Source organism: Neomonachus schauinslandi, chromosome 7, assembly GCF_002201575.2.
Source record: "Neomonachus schauinslandi chromosome 7, ASM220157v2, whole genome shotgun sequence".
NCBI classification, from domain to species: Eukaryota; Metazoa; Chordata; class Mammalia; order Carnivora; family Phocidae; genus Neomonachus; species Neomonachus schauinslandi.
Window position 1 is genome coordinate 46820610 of NC_058409.1, and position 21459 is coordinate 46842068.

At 36.2% G+C, this 21459-nt stretch overlaps 1 protein-coding gene across 1 annotated transcript in view; it reads right to left on the reverse strand.

The window, feature by feature from the left end:
* ADAMTS6 (ADAM metallopeptidase with thrombospondin type 1 motif 6) overlaps positions 1-21459 on the reverse strand; it is a 306464-nt gene that overhangs the window by 172742 nt on the left and 112263 nt on the right. Inside the window, exons 7-8 of the mRNA XM_021702211.1 lie at positions 7899-7942; positions 3104-3209 (exon numbers count right to left, since the gene is read on the reverse strand). Of these exons, the coding sequence (XP_021557886.1) occupies positions 3104-3209; positions 7899-7942 (150 nt within the window). The remainder of the gene's footprint in view (positions 1-3103; positions 3210-7898; positions 7943-21459) is intronic.

Below are 21459 nucleotides of genomic sequence, written 5' to 3' on the forward strand. Positions count from 1 at the left end.
GTAGAGAGAGTAGCATAATGAACTCCCATCCATACACTATCAAGATAATAAAATTCAAGACGTTGTTATTCTTGCCATATCTTTCTCTGTTTTTCACTTTCTTTTAAAAGCAAATCTCAAACATCCTGTCATTTCAGTCCTGCATACTTCAATATGCATCCCTAAAAATTATAAATACTTTTAAGATGTCTTTTTATTTCTTTTTGGGGGCACCTGGGGGGCTCAGTCGTTAAGCGTCTGCCTTCGGCTCAAGTCAGGATCCTGGGGTCCTGGGATCGAACCCCGCATCGGGCTCCCTGCTCAGCGGGAAGCCTGCTTCTCCCTCTCCCACTCCCCCTGCTTGTGTTCCCTCTCTCGCTGTCTCTCTCTCTGTCAAATAAATAAATAAAATCTTTAAAAAAAGATTATTTTTGTACAGTATGGAAACATTAGTTTTCTCAATATACAAGAAGTCAGGTTGAATTTTTCAACATCATATTTTTTCCACTGCTGAAACCTATAGCAACTAATTAATTAAAAGATCTTTCAATGAGCATTCTTTTCTATAAGGTTTTGTTAATTGCCTATGGCTTATAACTACATTAAAGCTAAATAACATATTTAATGTTATTTAAATATAGCATAAACCCTCAATCTTTTATTTTACAAGAAAATTAATTTCTTGTTTTTACAAAGAGAAATAAAAGTGGTCACTAATTTGATCCCCATACGAGTCACCAGAAAAAAAGTGGTCACTAAGGCCTAGCAAAAGAAAAAAGTTATCCCATAGCTGTTCAAAATAGATAGTATATCCATCCCTACACAAGTATACAGTGGGTGCAAAACCATACTCTACACACTGTAAAGAATACTAGAAAATCTTCCAACAGTCTAGTGATTCAGTGGGGTCACTTCTCAGTAACTCATAGTCAAATATTCTTCATTGTGATAAATCTGCAGATAACATCACATCACTTAACATCCATCCCACTAAATGATACAAGTTATAAAACTTCAATATACTTTAACTGAAAACTACACTTGACATTTACCATGGCTGTTGCTTTGTCTCAGGAGGAATAGGGAACACGGTATTTTAGGGATGCCATGAGTTGTGCCAGAGTTGACTTGCTAAGTTTCTTAAAGCTAAACCCTAAGATCATAAAAACAAGTAAAGGGATCTTCATTCATAAAAGAGATTTTTCCCTAACTGAGCAAATAATAATTTGATTTATTGAAAAAGATATGTTAAACATACCATGCCCAGGTTGTCTGGGGAAAAGGGAATGGAAGATACGGACATATTAATCAACTGAACATAGAAGGATAGCTGATTTTTCACTTGTCAAATAACATTTTTGAATGGAAGCATTTCTTCTGGCTCTCAATATAAAGCATTTTGTAGATTCCCCCTCTCCTCATTTTTAGAAGTCATATTATCAAACAAGAATTAACTGTGAAATAAAGTTACTTTAAATCATATAAGTCTTAAAAGGTTAATTCATATTCCACTTCTCTTTCATAATTGCCTATATAAAGCATAAACCATTCAACTTAAAAAGAATTAAAAGGAGTTACCCAAGAGGCCAACAACAATAACAAAAATCTAGGAAGGCTGAGAGTTGGTCAGTTAGAATCTTCATCTCAATAAAAGATACAAAGAGAGATAAACCCTTACCTCAACTATTTAAGTACATACAAGAAGGAGACTTATAATGCATATGTTGACGTTGACTAACTTCTGACTGCATGAGGTAACAGTGCTCTCATACACATATTATTCATCTGCTGTATGTTACTTGTCCTAACTTTCAATTTAATTGAATCTAACAGAACCTATTGAATTCAGTCTGGTTGTATAAGATTATGACAGTCATTAATGAGCCAGACTTTTAAGTGCATGCATTGAAGATAAACTGACTGGTTAAGAGGGCTTTCCCCTTTTGTTCCCTTGCTGTTTACTGCAATGAAAACTAGAATACCAATATTTTTAGGCGTGTAATACTGACTTTCCCTCATGCCTGAATCAAGTTAGGTTTAAACTTGCTGGTTACTCGCATTTACACATAAATCAACACTAATTTGGTAAAATTTAAGTCGCAAACTTCAAAATAATGCAACAGACTGACTCAATTTCACTCTCCACTTTGGGAAAACAAAAAACAAAAAACAAAACAAGCTGAGCTACAGATTTATCTCGGGAATGACCTCTGAGGCAACTATATAATAAACATTCATTTTTATTTGTTCTTTTCCCCCCATCCTTTTCTCTACCAAAAAGCAGACTGTAAAACTTAAATCATACAAATGTCAGGAGTTCCTGCAAATAGGCTTGTTTTAGTTAAAAATGTTTGACGATCCTTTTAAAGTTTTCAAATTTCTCTCCTTCCATGTGAGCAGGCTTTTACATTTACTACTGCCTGTTGCTTGAAAAAAAGAAAGTAAGGATTTTATTGCTAGGTATGTGCATGTGGGGGGATAGCCATAGGACTGTTTTTGGCACAGATTTATTTAAAACAAATATTAAAAACTCCAGATCCTCCTAAAAGGTGATGGGAATGATATCTCACTACTCTTTGTAGCATCAGTTTTGACTGTTGTTGGGTTTTTTAAAATTATTATTTCAAAGACATATTACACCTGAAAACACAAGTTACATGGCACTGATTGCACAAACTTTATGTCTGGAAAAGGTATGCTCACCCGCTGTATGAAGAGTGAAAACTCAAAGTAGATTTTATGGTAGTGGCATCAATGATGACTTTAAAATATATAGGTACTGTCACTTGCGGAAAAGAAAGATCATTTAAACAATTTAACTTAGAGGAACTGTGTGATGAGCAGACCGTGCTAAAGGTAAATTATTTCAAATATATATAACAAAACTTAAGTGTGTCTCATTCACCACTCTAAAAATATGGGTCATTGAATCAGAAAGATTATTTAACAAGTCTCCAGTTCTTAAGATGATTTATCCCAATACCCCAAATGATAACATTCTCTACTGAAATCAGACAAAAAGGCAGTAAAGTATGTTTGAGCACAGGCGCTCCACACAGTAGTTATGAGTTGCTCAAAAGAGTGGAGTTCTAAAATTTATTTTGATTTTCTTAAACTCACTCACTTGTGACCAATCTCATGTGCAATGGTAAATGCGGAACCCAGGCCAATGTCTTCATTAATGCTGCAGCTCCTTTCAGGCTCACACATTCCAGCCACAGAGGCCAAGCCTGAATAAACAGAAGGAGACACAAAGGGTCAAGCCAAGGTGTTTCAGTCTTAAAAAGCCCATACTTATAAATGCCTGGATTCTTTTTAATAACCTCCATGCACAGAAGGAGCAGTTGGCAAAAGGTTAACTTTCTAGTCATTTGCAAAATCACTGGGGGGAGTTTCACTTTGCCGGCTAGACATTAATATTTTTTGAACTGCAGTCAGTGCTGGAAAATGTCTAGACTAGGGGTTAGATTTATAAATTTTACTTCTGGTAACTTGGGACCACCTAGTAACTTGAGCCAGAAGAGGGAATTCAAGAAAGCATTTCTATTTTAACATACTTCAGGCTGTAGAAAGCAAAATACATCCACATTATTTTTCTAAAGAGATCTGTTTAAGTTTAGTGGGTTCATAAAAATATACAAGCAACTTTTTAGTTACCAAAAAAAGGGAATCCCAAATGGTTTTTTTTTAAATGACATTTTTTTATAAAAGCAAAAATGAATGATTCAAAAGAGAAAAAGGAGAACTGTTAAAAATAGGAGGTTTTGCATTTTTTTAATCTTCTGAAATAAGTCCTGATAGTGATGCAACAATTTCTTTAGGTATTTTAATGGAAAGAAAGACATTCACACTTTCAATGGTTATCTCCTCTCCCATCCCCCTTCAATGCATTAGTTTTACTAATAAAGCAAAAACTACAGTGTTAATTCACTGATTCTAATGAAATGTTCCGTTCTCAAGGTATTCCTCCCTTGGGAATTTTAGCTTGTAAAAGCTTTCATATTTACTTCCAAATGAATATTACGCCCTGTGAATTAGTACATAACTTTAAAACAGTACTTAGAAAAAAAGAATTTTTGTATGAAAAATGTCATGTGTTATAAGGAAACAGATGCTAAATTATACTTAACACATATAGGAACGAAAGTTATTTAAAAGAAATTGAAGGAAAAGTAGGAAAAACATTTTGTATGTTAGTAGTCTACTATCATTACCCAAATAATAATTATCTAACCACAAAAAGTGATTTGAATCCAATTCAATGAATATTTATTGACCACAATAAGCAATGTTCCATGCTAGGTACAATTTCCCAGTTACACTAATTTGGAACAATAAAAGCTATTCAATTAATATTTTTACTGATAAGAAAGCTCTAGAAATTGTTTTTCTGTACCTTCTAATATAAAATATGAACATAATAGCCACACTGGAACAGAGATGAGGTCAGTGCTAGACTTGCTAATAGATTGTTTGCTTTTCCTACTGTTTTATGTGGAAGGAGCACGAGCTGGGAAAGGGGTTGATTTCTGTCACTGAGTTATTGTAAATACTAGTGTTATCCTTGTTGTGCCCTTCCATCTACTTAGAAGTCTTGGGACCTGAAGAAGAGGAAGTAAAAAGAGGGACTAGTTGGGGCACTAAGTCACTAAGGTGACTTAATTTTTTTGGTAAATCACAAATATGGAAGAAATGTTAGTTCTAAATTCCCCTGAGACAAAGAGAGACAGGGAGAGAAAGAATACCAAAAAAGTTTGCAGTAGATTATCTGGCTAAGCTATTGAGTTCAATATCATTCATGATATGGGAAGAACAAAGCCACACTGTTTGAATACTGTTTCTGTTTTAAGCTTTATGAAATTTGGTTAAAAAACAATTACTGAGAATAATTATTGTTAAATTAACATTTCTTATATTTCCCAAAATATATTATTCCATGGGTTAGATTTTTGTTTGTTGTTATTGTGACTGTTTGGTATATGCCATGTGGTAATATTTTTAACTGAGAATTCTCAATGACTCCCTAAGGTGTATTTGCAAGCACAGATTTACCTCTCTATCTGATATAAAATTAACTTAGTTGTTCTACTAAAAGAACAACTTCAGAAAGAACATATTTGGGAAATAACTATTCGTTAAAAATACAGAGCTATAGAGCTAATCTATTTTCACAACCCGTACAACTTTCTATATTCCTATAAAATTGAGGCTGTCAAAGTTCTTACGTGTGATTGTGTTAATAGGGGTTTGATTACTATTTGGGTCATTTAGATTTCCTCAGTTTGATGGCCACAGTTTGCACCCTTAAATCTACTTAGCCATGTTACAATTGGTCATCAAAGTTACTAAGCAAGAGAATATGCAAGTATTAGCATAAAAACCAACATGAAAGTTGACAGAATGACCACCCAAAAAGAAAAACCCTGACCACCATTCTGTACTGATAATATATTTTTCACATATGAAGCTCAACACATGTATACATATGCAGTCATTTAGTTTTCACCATGAGATAGTATAAAAGATAATTTATAATGGCTTAAAATTTGAAAATAATTTATACTGAGCTTGAAAATGCATTGACATGAACCAAAGTATTAATGTATTGATTTTGGAAATTAATAAGCTATAAAAATTGGAATACATATTTGGGAAAGAAAGAGATGTTGGGTAGAAGCATATCTCGAATCTACTTGAGTAAAAATAACAACATAAGTATAGGCAGTGTTATTACTAATGTCCTAATGAAGAACACATCTCAGTGTAAACAATCTACCTTCAAAAAGCAGAACAGAATGTTAAGAAAAAAAAAAAGAAGAAGAAGAAGGTAGCGGGAGGGGAAGAATGAAGCGGGGGAAATCGGAGGGGTAGACGAACCATGAGAGACGATGGACTCTGAAAAACAAACAGGGTTCTAGAGGGGAGGGGGTGGGAGGATGGGTTAGCCTGGTGGTGGGTATTGAGGAGGGCACGTTCTGCATGGAGCACTGGGTGTTATGCACAAACAATGAATCATGGAACACTTCATCTAAAACTAATGATGTAATGTATGGGGATTAACATAAGAATAAAAAAAATAAATAATATATAACGTCTTTCTCTTTAAAAAAAAAGCAGAATAGAATGTATATAGATATATACATATGTATTTCCTCAGAATATATATATATACAATGGAAAAATACAAGCTCTAGCTTATACCTCCTTTGAAGCTTAGTGTCAATTGTATTTAAAATTGATCAAGCACTTAGTAAATGCTTTCAGATATTGAACAATAACAGGTTAAGTTAGTATAATTTCTACAACAAATAATAATACCAGTGCATTTTTACAGTACTTCTCTATTAAACACCTTTGTATTTTTTTTCCTTTAAGTGATTTTTACAATATCCCTGTTACATAAGGGCAGATATTACTCCTACTTCATAGATAAGGAATTGAGGAATAAATACCTAAATAAAGAGGAAAAGGTAATGCACTGAAACAGTCAAAGCCAGTTGTTAGGGGCGCCTGGGTGGCTCAGTTGGTTGGGTGACTGCCTTCGGCTCAGGTCATGATCCTGGAGTCCCGGGATCGAGTCCCGCATCGGGCTCCCTGCTCGGCGGGGAGCCTGCTTCTCCCTCTGACCCTCCCCCCTCTCATGTGCTCTCTCTCTCTCATTCTCTCTGTCTCAAATAAATAAATAAAATCTTTAAAAAAAAAAAAAAAAAAAAAAAGCCAATTGTTAGTTTCCAGTTTCCACTTTAGGGTCCTTTCCAATGGATTATTTTGCTTTTGTTAACCTAAAAACCTAAATCTTTTTGATGTGAGATCTCTCAGCAAAGAGAGTTCTTTCTACATTATGTTTTTTAACTAGCAAACTTCTCTACCCTAAATACTGATCGTTGGCTAATTGGGATTTCTTTTTTAGCCTTAAATCCTGAGGGAAATAGGATAGGAGAAGACTGGAAAGGCAGATAAAAATCAAGAGAAATTTTAATCTCTACAGACAGGACTTTCTGAATTCTCCCAGGAAACTGGGTAACACCTTTTCTCGCACCTCTACTTAAATTTGATCTTCCCAAAATTCTTATGAGGAGCATAGGAATAGATTTCATAATTTTTCCTTTACAGGCAAGAAAATTGAGACTTATAGAGAAACTAGAAAATTCACCTTCAGGTGCTTAACTTTTGAGTCTGTAATCAGTCTCTATGACACTAAAAAAATTATCTTAGAAGAAAAAGCTCCCCTTCTTAAAAATAACTCTAGTTGCTTAACAATTCAGTCTACTTGAAAGCTATCATTTCCCCCATTTGTATTTGCAGTTAACTTTTAACCAGAATGAAGTTATACTCTACAACAAAATGTGACTTTTTAAATTCTAGAATATGCAGAAATGCTTTTTAAAAAACAAATATTTGGGAAGCACAAGAAAGATAATCCTGTCCTCTCTACTGCTGGTTGTAATATTTCACAATTTTTTTTTTATTGTTGCTCAGGTCCTGAAAATTTCCAATATCTTAATTTATGGGGATATACCCGCTCCACAAAATTGCACCAAAGTACATTAAGAACACAATGTCTCCCTTTTAAGTATCCCCCGACTTTTCCCCCTATCCTTTCCTAGCCTGATATTTGAAGATGCTGCGTGCTTTTATTTGCTCTTAAATTCCTTGGTATTTTTGGAAAATACATTACAGACTGGTAACTTTTGATTCATCATGATTGTTTGAAGATTTAGAATCATCTTCTAAGTTGTTTTTAATCATCATTCTACTTGTTTCCTAGTTAAGTGACATACCCACATGGGTCAGGTTTAACAATTTATAGGAGTAATTTCAGATGTGCCAGAAAGGAAAATGACCAAATTAATGATAAAGAGTAAAGCCACTGGACCAAAAAGACAATCTGAACTATCCTCCCTTTATAAAAAACTTACCCAATGTTCCACAGGGCTTATTTTTATAAGTGCAGATATCATATCTATAGAGGAGAAAAAAGAGAGATGAAATTTGTAATCTGATCAAATTTGTAAAATATTTTCGTATATTCAGCACATTTCTTTCTTAGAGCTCTGGGTTGTCAGACCACAATCAGTGCAGTTATGAGCAGCCAGCTGGAGCGTGGGCATTTTCAGCACTCTGGGGGACACACCGGCTGCACTACACTCACAGCCTCTGGCTGTAAGCCAATGGGACACCTGCCAGTAAGAAAGAAAGGTTAAAGTGGATTTCTGTAATTGCAAGTTCCATAAAACCATCTACCATACTGTTTTGAAGCTAGAATAGCTTGTCTGCAGATTGCTACTGCTTCTACAAAAAAGCAAATGGGTGGCTTTTTATTCCCAATCTCTTTGAACCTGCTGGAATATTTTTCTTATTATAGCCACAGATTATGTTTTATACTTCTGAGCTGTAAGCACTATCTGGCGTTCCTTCAACTCTATCACAGATTCTTGTTTAAAAAAAAAATAGCACAATACAGCAATGGGAATAAAATTGGTATCACAAAGTTTTCCTACTTGTATACCAGAAATTTAGCATAGTTAAAATACAGATATTTTTACATGAATTTGCAAACAGCTAAATAAATAGCTCAATAGGAGCTTTCCTAATGTTGGCGGGACTTACTCTAATGCTATATTGCATTACAACTCAATACAAAAGATGAAGTCCTTAAGTAATGTTGCATATTTTAAAATATATTACATTTAGAATGCTAAATCAATATTGATATGAACATCCAATTTTAAGCAGTTTTTAATAGTATTCTTGTAAACTAATCTTTAAAACCAAAAGTATTCCATTTCTAAAGTGAGAATAAAAAATAAATTTAAAAAGACTGACCATTTTTATTTGCCTATGTTTTATGCTAGAAATGAAAAGCTTTTCAGGTAAAATATAAAATTTCACAAACTACAGGAAAATCCAAGTTGTAAAAGTTCTTTGTATATAAAATGGTTAGTCCATATTACTGGGGGAAGTGATTAATAATTAATCCCATTCTTGTTCACTAGATCAAAATGTATTTTCAAAAAATAAATACCACATCCAGCATATCACTGTACTATTGAACTCATTAAAATCCCTGGAGATGCCTTTTGCCTATTTTTAGAGTTTTGAACTCTTCATCTTGTACACTTTACATTTGGGGAAAGGGATTTCTCCTCTTGCATAGCTCTCTCTTCTATCATTCACATACTCATCTTCCTCTTGTCTTGTAATTGGTAAACTATGGGATTTCAGTATCTGGTACATTCTTGAATGTAAGAGATAGAGAGGGTACTTGGTATATTTACCAAAGCACCAGAAAATATATTCTGGGTGTCACAAAATCAATTTATCTTGTGATCATACTGTATAATGCCTATGATGTTATGAAGACACAACCCATCCCAGGAGTCTTCAAGAAAATGTAAACAAAGACTTTTCATGGGTACTGCAGATACCAATGTCTAAACGGAATCTATAACCAAATTCTCAACTTCTACATATGTCTTTTCCTAAAACTGATCTGCCTGAGAATGCAAGCACCTGCAAGCCACCAGCTTCCCTTTCCTCTTTTACCTTTCACAATTGCCCTGTTTCTGCTTTACAAAAAAGAAAGCTTACTTCTCACCCATCCCAAACATTGTTATGGTGCATTGCCTCCTGGGCATAAAAGTCTCCAGGATGGGGAGCAAGATGGCAGAGGAGTAGGAGACCTGGATTTCGTCTGGTCCCAGGAATTCAGCTAGATAGGGATCAAACCATTCTGAACACCTACGAACTCAACAGGAGATCGAAGAAAAGAAGAGCAACAACTCTCTGAACAGAAAAGCGAGCACTTTCTGGAAGGCAGGACGTGTGGAGAAGTGAATGCGAGGTGATATTCGGGAAGATAGACGGCGGGGGTGGGGGCCTCCGTCGGCTGCTTCTGGCAAGTGATAGAGCCGCGGAGCACAAAATCGGAACATTTAGAAGTCGGCTCTGCTGGGGGACATCGCTCCAGTGGCTGAGCGGGGGGTGGAACCCTCGTGGGACAGTGTGGTCTCAGGACCCTCGGGGTCACAGGAAGAACCGGGGTACCTGAGTGCGGCAGAGCTCCCAGGTATAGGAGCGGGGAAGCCGGATGCAGAGACGGAGCAGAGGAGTGGGCTCTAAGCTCAGGGTTGCCATAAACCGTGATCTGCAGCACAGCCGGGCCACTGCTCTTCCAGGACTGAACAAGCGGAGACCGGGGAGACGGGAGTGACTGATTGCTTTTCTCTGGGGGCACACTGAGGAGTGGGGACCCGAATTCTTGGCTCCGCCGGGGCAGAGATTGGCAGGCCACCATTTTCACTCTCATCCTCCAAAGCTGCATGGAAAGCTTGCAGGGAACAAAAGCTCCTGAGAGCAAACCCGAGCAGATTACTTAGCCCTGACCGGCAAGGACGGGTAATTCTGCCTCCGGCAAAGACATTTGGAAACCATGGCAACAGGCTCCTCCCCCAGAAGATCAGCAAGAACAGCCAGCCAAGACCAAGTTTACTGATCAATGAGAATGGCAGAACTCCAGTGCTAGGGGAATACTGCACATAGAATTCATGGCTTTTTTACCATGATTCTTTAGTCTTTCAAAGTTAATTTTTTTTTTTTTATATTTCTCTTTTTCCCTTTTTCAACCAACATCTTATCAATCCCTTTTTTAAAAAATCTTTTTTATTTTTCATTTTTAGAGTCATATTCTATCCCTTCATAGTAGTTACCCTTATTTTTGGTATATATATATATATATATATAAGTTGTTCTCTCTTTAAAATTTTGGGATACAGCTTCTTCTAACAGATCATAATATACCTTAAATCTCTAGTGTATGGCTTTGTTCTAGTCTCCTGCCTGACCACATTCTCTCCTTTTTTTTTTTTTAAATCCTCTTCTTTATTTTTTCAACCAACTTCTTATCAACTCCTTTTATAAAATCTTTTATAATTTTCATCTTTACAGTCATATTCCATCCCTTCATCGTATTAACCCTTATTTTTGTGCATATATAAGTTTTTCTTTCTTTTAAAAATTTTGGGAGGCACTTTCTTCTAACAGACCAAAATACACCAAAATCTAGTGTGTGGCACTGATCTATGCACCAGCCTGATCATATTTGATCATATTCTGTTTTTTTTGTTTTGTTTTGTTTTTGTTTGTTTTTATATTTTTCTTTTTCTTTTTTCTTTCTTTCCCTTTCTTTTCCCCCAGTTTCAGGTCTTTTCTGATTTGTTTAGTATATATTTTCTGGGGAAGTTGTTACCCTGTTAGCATTTTGTTCTCTCATTCATCTATTCTCCTCTGGACAAAATGACAAGATGGAAAAAATCACCTCAACAAAAAGAACAAGAGGCAGTACCGACTGCCAGCGACCTAATCAATATGGACATTAGTATGATGTCAGAACTAGAGTTCAGAATGACGATTTTAAAGATACTAGCTGGGCTTGAAAAAAAACATGGAAGTTATTAGAGAAACCCTTTCGGGAGAAATAAAAGAACTAAAATCTAACCAAGTCGAAATCAAAAAGGCTATTAATGAGGTGCAATAAAAAATGGAGGCTCTAACTGCTATAATAAATGAGGCAGAAGAGAGAATTAGTGATATAGAAGACCAAATGATGGAAAATAAAGAAGCTGAGGAAAAGAGAGATAAACAACTACTGGATCACGAGGGCAGAATTCGAGAGATAAGCGATACCATAAGATGAAACAACATTAGAATAATTGGGATCCCAGAAGAAGAAGAAAGAGAGAGAGGAGCAGAAGGTATATTGGAGCAAATTATAGCAGAGAACTTCCCTAATTTGGGGAAGGAAACAGGCATCAAAATCCAGGAGAGGCACAGAGAAACCCTCTCAAAATCAATAAAAATAGGTCAACCAGCCCGACATCTAATAGTAAAACTTATGAGTCTCAGAGACAAAGAGAAAATCCTGAAAGCAGCTTGGGAGAAGAGATCTGTAACCTACAGTGGTAGAAACATTAGATTGGCAACAGACCTACCCACAGAGACCTGGCAGGCCAGAAAGGACTGGCATGATATATTCAGAGCACTAAATGAGAAAAATATGCAGCCAAGAATACTATATCCAGCTAGGCTGTCATTGAAAATTGAAGGAGAGATAAAAAGCTTCCAGGACAAACAAAAACTAAAGGAATTTGCAAACACAAAACCAGCCCTACAAGAAATATTGAAAGGGGTCCTCTAAGCAAAGAGAGAGCCTAAAAGCAACATAGACCAGAAAGAAACACAGACAATATACAGTGACAGTCACCTTACAGGCAATACAATGGCACTAAATTCATATCTTTCAATAGTTACCCTGAATGTAAATGGGCTAAATGCCCCAATCAAAAGACACAGGCTATCAGACAGGATAAAAAAACAAGACCCATCGATATGCTGTCTGCAAGAGACTCATTTTAGACCCAAAGACACCCGCAGATCGAAAGTGAGGGGGTGGAAAACCATTTACCATGCTAATGGACACCAAAAGAAAGCTGGGGTGGCAATCCTTGTATCAGACAAATTAGATTTTAAACCAAAGACTGTAATAAGGGATGAGGAAGGACACTATATCCTACTTAAAGGGTCTATCCAACAAGAAGATCTAACAATTGTAAATATCTATGCCCCTAACACGGGAGCAGCCAACTATATAAGCCAATTAATAACAAAAGCAAAGAAACACATCAACAACAATACAATAATAGTAGGGGACTTTAACACCCCCCTCACTGAAATGGACAGATCATCTAAGCAAAAGATCAACAAGGAAATAAAGACTTTAAATGACACATTGGACCAAATGGACTTCACAGATATATTCAGAACATTCCATCCCAAAGCAACAGAATACACATTCTTCTCTAGTGCCCATGGAACAGTCTCCAGAATAGATCACATCCTAGGTCATAAATCAGGTCTCAACTGGTACCAAAAGATTGGGATCATTCCCTGCTTATTTTCAGACCACAGTGCTTTGAAACTAGAACTCAATCACAAGAGGAAAGTCGGAAAGAACTCAAATACATGGAGGCTAAAGAGCATCCTACTAAAGAATGAATGGGTCAACCAGGAAATTAAAGAAGAATTTTAAAAATTCATGGAAACAAATGAAAATGAAAACACAACTGTTCAAAAATTTTGGGATACAGCAAAGGTGGTCCTAAGAGGAAAGTATATAGCAATACAAGCCTTTCTCAAGAAACAAGAAAGGTCTCAAATACACAACCTAACCCTACACCTCAAGGAGCAGGAGAAAGAACAGCAAATAAAGCCTAAACCCAACAGGAGAAGAGAAATAATAAAGATCAGAGCAGAAATCAATGAAATAGAAACCAAAAAAACAGTAGAACAGATCAATGAAACTAGGAGCTGGTTCTTTGAAAGAATTAACAAGATTGATAAACCCCTGGCCAGACTTATCAAAAAGAAAAGAGAAATGACCCAAATAAACAAAATCATGAATGAAAGAGGAGAGATCACAACCAACACCAAAGAAATATAAACAATTATAAGAACATATTATGAGCAACTCTACGCCAGCAAATTAGATAATCTGGAAGGAATGGATGCATTCCTAGAGATGTATCAACTACCAAAACTGAACCAGGAAGAAACAGAAAACCTGAACAGGCCTATAACCACTAAGGAAATTGAAGCAGTCATCAAAAATCTCCCAAAAAGCAAGAGCCCAGGGCCAGATGGCTTCCCAGGGGAACTCTACCAAACATTTAAAGAAAAATTAATACCTATTCTTCTGAAACTGTTCCAAAAAATAGAAATGGAAGGAAAACTTCCAAACTCGTTTTATGAGGCCAGCATTACCTTGATCCCAAAACCAGACAAAGACCCCATCAAAAAGGAGAATTACAGACCAATATCCTTGATGAACATGGATGCAAAAATTCTCACCAAAATACCAATAGCCAATAGGATTCAACAGTAAATTGAAAGGATTATTCACCATGACCAAGTGGGGCTTATCCCTGGGCTGCAAGGTTGGTTCAACATCTGCAAATCAATCAATGTGATATAATACATTAATAAAAGAAAGAACAACAACCATATGATCCTCTCAATAGATGCAGAAAAAGCATTTTACAAAGTACAGCATCCTTTTTGATCAAAACGCTTCAGAGTATAGGGATAGAGGGTACATACCTCAATATCATAAAAGCCATCTATGAAAAACCCACAGTGAATATCATTCTCAGTGGGGAAAAACTGAGAGCTTTCCCCCTAAGGTCAGGACCACGGCAGGGATGTCCACTCTCACCACTGCTATTCAACATAGTATTAGAAGTCCTAGCCACAGCAATCAGAGAACAAAAAGAAATCAAAGGCATCCAAATTGGCAAAGAAGAAGTCAAACTCTCACTCTTTGCAGATGATATGATACTTTATGTGGAAAACCCAAAAGACTCCACCCCAAAACTGCCAGAACTCATACAGGAATTCAGTAAAGTGGCAGGATATAAAATCAATGCACAGAAATCAGTGGCATTCCTATACACCAACAACAAGACAGAAGAAAGAGAGATTAAGGAGTCGATCCCATTTATAATTGCACCCAAAACCATAAGATACCTAGGAATAAATCTAACCAAAGAGGCAAAGAATCTGTACTCAGAAAACTATAAAACACTCATGAAAGAAATTGAGGAAGACACAAAGAAATGGAAAAATGTTCCATGCTCATGGATTGGAAGAACAAATATTGTGAAGATGTCAATGCTACCTAGAGCAATCTATACATTCAATGCAATCCCCATCAAAATACCATCCACTTTTTTCACAGAAATGGAACAAATAATCCTAAAATTTGTATGGAACCAGAAAAGACCCCGCATAGCCAGAGGAATGTTGAAAAAGAAAAACAAAGCTGGTGGCATCACAATTCCGGACTTCCAGCTCTATTACAAAGCTGTACTCATCAAGACAGCATGGTACTGGCACAAAAACAGACACATAGATCAATGGAACAGAACAGAGGGCCCAGAAATGGACCCTCAACTCTATGGTCAACTAATCTTCGACAAAGCAGGAAAGAATGTCCAATGGAAAAAAGACAGTCTCTTCAACAAATGGTGTTGGGAAAATTGGACAGCCACATGCAGAAGAATGAAACTGGACCATTTCCTTACACCACACACAAAAATAGACTCCAAATGGTTGAAAGACCTCAATGTGAGACAGGAGTCCATCAACATCCTAAAGGAGAACACAGGCAGCACCCTCTTCGACCTCAGCCACAGCAACTTCTTCCTAGAAACATCACCAAAGGCAAGGGAAGCAAGGGAAAAAATGAACTATTGGGACTTCATCGAGATAAAAAGCTTTTGCACAGAAAAAGAAACAGTCAACAAAACCAAAAGACAACCGACAGAATGGGAGAAGATATTTGCAAATGACATATCAAGATAAAGGGCTAGTATCCAAAATCTATAAAGAACTTCTTAAAGTCAACACCCAAAGAACAAATGATCCAATCAAGAAATGGGCAGAAGACATGAACAGACATTTTTCCAAAGAGGACATCCAAATGGCCAACAGACACATGAAAAAGTGCTTAACATCGCTCGGCATCAGGGAAATCCAAATCAAAACCTCAATGAGATATCACCTCACACCATTCAGAATGGCTCAAGTTAACAAGTCAGGAAACGACAGATGTTGGTGGGGACGCGGAGAAAGGGGAACCCTCCTACACTGTTGGTGGGAATGCAAGCTGGTGCAGCCACTCTGGAAAACAGTATGGAGGTTCTTCAAAAAGTTGAAAATAGAACTACCATATGATCCAGCAATTGCACTACTGGGTATTTACCCCAAAGATAGAAATGTAGGGATCCAAAGGGGTATGTGCACCCCAATGTTTATAGCAGCAATGTCCACAAGAGCCAAACTGTGGAAAGAGCCAAGATGTCCATCAACAGACGAATGGATAAAGAAGATATGGTATAGATACACAATGGAATATTATGCAGCCATCAAAAAGAATGAAATCTTGCCATTTGCAACGACGTGGATGGAACTGGAGGGTATTATGCTAGCGAAATAAGTCAATCAGAGAAAGACATGTATCATATGACTTCACTGATAGGAGGAATTCTTAATCTCAGGAAACAAACTGAGGGTTGCTGGAGTGGTGGGGGGTGGGAGGGATGGGGTGGCTGGGTGATAGACACTGGGGAGGGTATGTGCTATGGTGAGCACTGTGAATTGTGCAAGACTGCTGAATCACAGATCTGTACCTCTGAAACAAATAATACATTATATGTTAAAAAAAAAAAAAAGAAGAAGATAGGAGAAGGGGAAGAATGAAGGGGGGGAAATCGGAGGGGTAGACGAACCATGAGAGACAATGGACTCTGAAAAACAAACTGAGGGTTCTAGAGGGGAGAGGGGTGGGAGGATGGGTTAGCCTGGTGATGGGTATTAAAGAGGGCACGTTCTGCATGGAGCACTGGGTGTTATGCGCAAATAATGAATCATGGAACACTACATCAAAAACCAATGATGTAATGTATGGTGATTAACATAACAGAATAATAAAAATAAATAAATAAATACAAAAGTCTCCAGGATGTATGTAAAGAGATAATTCAAGAATGCATTGATCCTGGGGTCAATCCTTTTGAACAAAGCAAGAAAAATGAAAGGGGATGACGCTTATTTTATCCTGGCAAGACTCTGCCAGTCTTTCTGACTGCTTACAAATCAATCTATATAGCTATCTCACAATTAGAATTCAGAAGTGAGATGGTTTTCATGTAGTGTATTAACACGTTTATTTGATCTAAAAAATGAAGTCAGTTCTGTTATTGATCGACAAGTCTGACAAGGGTAAGTAGTTTGGCAATGAGGGCTGATTTAGCCCATTGGATTATATGATGAACATTTTTCATGATTCAGTGAAATAGACAACTCCAAAGTTTTAAGGAAATTTATTTAAAACATACATACAATGTATAATATATTTTTAACTACAGTCTCTGTAGCTATTTAAACTTATAATAAAAAGTATTTTTGATAGCAACTTTAAAATGTGCAAAGTGGTGTGTCAATTTGCCAAATTATTTTAGGAGGCAAATTAAGCAAAAAATTTGAAGATCACAAATACAACTTGTATTTCCCTCTCATAGCAGTCCCTTCTCATCTCTGCTCATTGCTCTCATTTTACATACACCTTCTATGTTACACTCATGATGAATATTATTTCATTCTGTCATGACTGCCCAAAACACCTACATAAAGGCTGAAGTCATCAACAAATAATGCAAGCTAAAGCATCTTAGACTAAGATCATTCCATTTGCATTTTCTTCAGCTTTTCCCAATCCTCTACCATGCCTATAGAATTCTCTGTAAGATATTATATCAGAAAAAGACATGCCACTGCCTTGTGGCTTTTGCATTTAATCCACACTGTATCCTTCTCTATTCTATATTCACCAAGAGCAATTATGATTTATGTATTTCCTTTAATACCAAGTATTGAAAAGCAACATTTTTACTTTCATTCTTTCATACATGGATTTACTAAGCATCTATTATGTCCAGGTATAGTGCCATATACTAGAATCTAAAGTTGGGTAAGTTATTGTGGTCTCTTTGGGAAAGGATACTTAAGCAGATAAGTTACAATATGATGTGGAAAGATGATTAAATAAGTGTAAAAAAAGTTAAACTTACACCCAATAGAGCCAATACTTGATAGCCATCATGATGATGGCTTTTGCCATAGTCAAGTTATATGCAAATTACTATGAAAATACAGAAGGAGGAAATCCACAATAGAAAACTAAAAAACAGATTCACAATAGGACATAACATCCAAAACAGATTTTAAATATTTGGCCAGATGAAATAGAAAAGTAAAAGGATTCTAGGCAGAGAATGGAATAATCAAAGGAACAGAATCTGGAAAGAGCATGGCATATGCAGGGAACTATGAGAAGTCCAGAGAGGCTGAAACACTGAATGTATAGGATAAAATATCGAAAAATGAGTTTAAAGAGTTCCTGTTGGGGGAATAGATTATTAAGTGCCTTGAATACCAAACCAGATTATTTTTCTATAGGGAAAAAAAAAAAAACTTAGAACATAGTTTGCATACTAGGACAGTCTTTTTTTTTTTTAATGTTTATATAAGTGCGTATACAGATTGATTTTGTATACAGATAAAAATCTGGGAGGATAACAGTGGGTGTCTAAAGAAAAGATGGGAGAGTGGGGAGATTATAATGATTTTTACTCTGTTAGGGGTGCCTGGGTGGCTCAGTCGGTTAAGCATTGGTTAAGCATTCGAGTCTTGATTTCAGCTCTGGTCAATGATCGCAGAGTCCTATGATTGAGCCCCACAAAAGGCTCCAGGCTGGGCAGGGAGTCTGCTTGAGATTCTCTCTCTCTCCCACTGCCCCTCCCATCTCTCTCTCTCTCTCTCCCTAATGAATAAATAAATCTTTGAAAAATTAATGATTTTTACTCTATTATATACATTTCTGTATAACCAACATTTAATCAGAAGGTGTTTTGGCTTTGCCTGTCTCTAACGATCAACACAAGAGATAACTGAAAATAGGCTTCATGAATATTAATTAAATGTTGAAAAAGACGTTTTTCAATGAAGAAAAAAAATTAGTGATGTTTCAAATCTGTAGATTGGTCAAAATATTTCAGAAACACTCCCCTGGTCTTCATGAACACATACAAGAATGCAGCAAACTTTGTAGGTTGTACACTTATGTAAAGCATCTGAGATTTGTGTTGTGTGTCCACTTACTGCTTTGAAGGACTATGGTGCCAGATGACAAATATAAGGGTAGTAGAATTCTTTCCCTAAAATATGTTTATATTTAATATATGAGTACATTTTTATATTTCATATTTTATATATGAGTGCATTTTTATATTTTATATATGAATGCATTTCTCATGCAGTGCTATCAAAGCATACTAAATAACAGTTGGAATGTAATCAAACTTATAAAACAGAAGTATGAACTATTTTGTAACTCCCTGTTTGTTGAGTAAGTATTTGTATGCTTAGTGGCATTTGATCTAAAACTTCCCTTCATTATAACTGATAACAATACTACTCACCAAACCCTAAGAGTTTGTCTGACCATATTAACTTAGGTCAAGTTTGAAACAATAAAAACCCATGATTGATGGAGGGAAGAGGCGATATAGTAATAAGAAAAATAATTTATATGTGGCCATATCCACCATGATACATACTTTTAAAAGATTTCTCTTCTCTAGGTTATTATAATTGTGAGCAGAAGGAAGACTTCAGCCATGGATTAAAAACAGTACCCAGTTTCAGCCAGGAATTATACACTATAGAATCGAGTTGTATTAATATCAAAATCAGGAATGATAAATCTATAAGACCTAAGTTTCTGGGGTGCACCTGGGTGGCTCAGTTGGTTAAGTGTCCGACTTTTGATTTCAGCTCAGGTCATGCTCTCATGGGTCATGAGATCGAGCCCTGTTTCAGGCTCCTTGCTCAGGACAGAGTCTGCTTCTCCCTCTCCTTCCCCTTCTACTCCTCCCCCACCACCCTAGCTCATTTGCATGTGCTCTCTCCAAAAAATAAATAAAATCTTAGAAAATAATAATAAAATAAAATAAAAGACCTAAGTTTCCACTCAAGGTAGACTTCCTTAACTATACTGAATTTCCATTTCTATGTAGAATTGATTAATATAAATCTTTTCCATACCTTGATTGTATGTGTTTGCTCTACATTGTGTTACCAGTATATAACAAAATGTTCAGCATAAGTTCAAGGTAATCATTTGAGACATTAAAAAGAAAGTTGAAAATTGCATTAATTCAGTTACTTTCATATTTTCATAAACTTACTATTCTTCTACATGTTACCTTTTTAAATTTCTTTTGTGTGCGTGTTGTTTCTTATTCCAACCATTCTCGCATTACTCTTTTTCCTTCTTTTTCATGTATAAATTTCTGATTCTTTCCTTTCCTACAAACTACTCTGCTGTCAGTCCCACATTTCTACAGATGAAAAGAATCTTGGAAAGTTATCTAATCCATGCTGTACTATACTTAAACTATGATTTTTCAAATTAGGCCAAGTATGAACCAGCTTATTTCATTCTTCTCAAATCTTATCTTTAAACATCATTTTCAACATTATGTTAATTGTAACAAACTTTTCCCTGCATCCCTTTCTTTCTCCTGAATTTCTCATTTTTATCTTGTATCACATTAACTCTATATCCTATCAACTCATCTCTTACATGCTATGGTTTTGCCTTATTTTCCTTCAAACTTGAGTAACCTCAGGAAAAACTACAAACAAAAATAATGCAAGGAATTTGCTTTATCACAAAGATGTAACTGGTCTGCTTTTTAAGACATCTTGCTGCCATACAAAGTGAAGAAATGAGGGGCTGAGGAAAAGAAAAAGAGTTCCTGATTGCCTACTCTCAACTCTCAGCACCCTTTAAACAAATCAATCTTTACTAAATCTTGACCATCAAAGATACAGCAGGAGCCCCTAAACTTACAGGCGAGTCTAAGAATTGTGGAGTTCTAAAAAGGGACAGAAAAGCCAAAATATGATTAGAAAATGTTCTCTGGATTGTGAATTTGGATAGAAAAATATCAGTGGGCACTTGCTTTGTTTCCTTTTCATGAAAGAATAATAAAGGCCTCAGGGCAGATGAAAAAGAACTAAGAAACATGATATTAGGGGGTCTACATAAAGCCAGGTACCTGAAGGAGAGCAAGGTTCTGCTTTTGGATGAGTAATTGAATGCTTACATTGTCATTCCCTTACTCTATGTTCATAAGGGAGGACTGACTGAGCAAGATCAACACCAGAGAGGTTGGCTGAATATCTGTTACTGTAACACTGGTACACTTTTCTGCTGTGGATACTTTCAACTCTTCAATTTCCTAATAACTTTTGACCAGGCATGGCTATCAGAAGAAATTGACCAAAACATATAGTTAAGTTCCATTTTAAGGTCTGCAAAATATAGCACTACCTTACAATGATGAAATACCTGGATGGGTTCTTAAAATCTTTTCCAAAAACTACATTCCATTCTTATGTAAGAGAAAGCACTCATTGCAAAGAAGCATTCCTTTCAATGATTTAGGTTTGAAAATGGAATTATTCAAAATCTAAACTCTGAGACTCATTTGTTTAATACTGAGTCACGGACTTATTTCCAAACAAAATGTCCTATGCACTGTGCTGTTTCATCTAGTATTCTTAGATATAGTGGCGAAGGCCAAGCGATAGTGATGCAGCACTTCCCTGCTTTCTTCACATGCACTGACAGACTAGCGTTATAAAACTGACTGCAGTAAACACAAAACCAGCCCTACAGGAAATCTTGAAAGGGGTCCTCTAAGCAAAGAGAGAGCCTAAAAGCAATATAGACCAGAAAGGAACACAGACAATATACAGTAACAGTCACCTTACAGGCAATACAATGGCACTAAATTC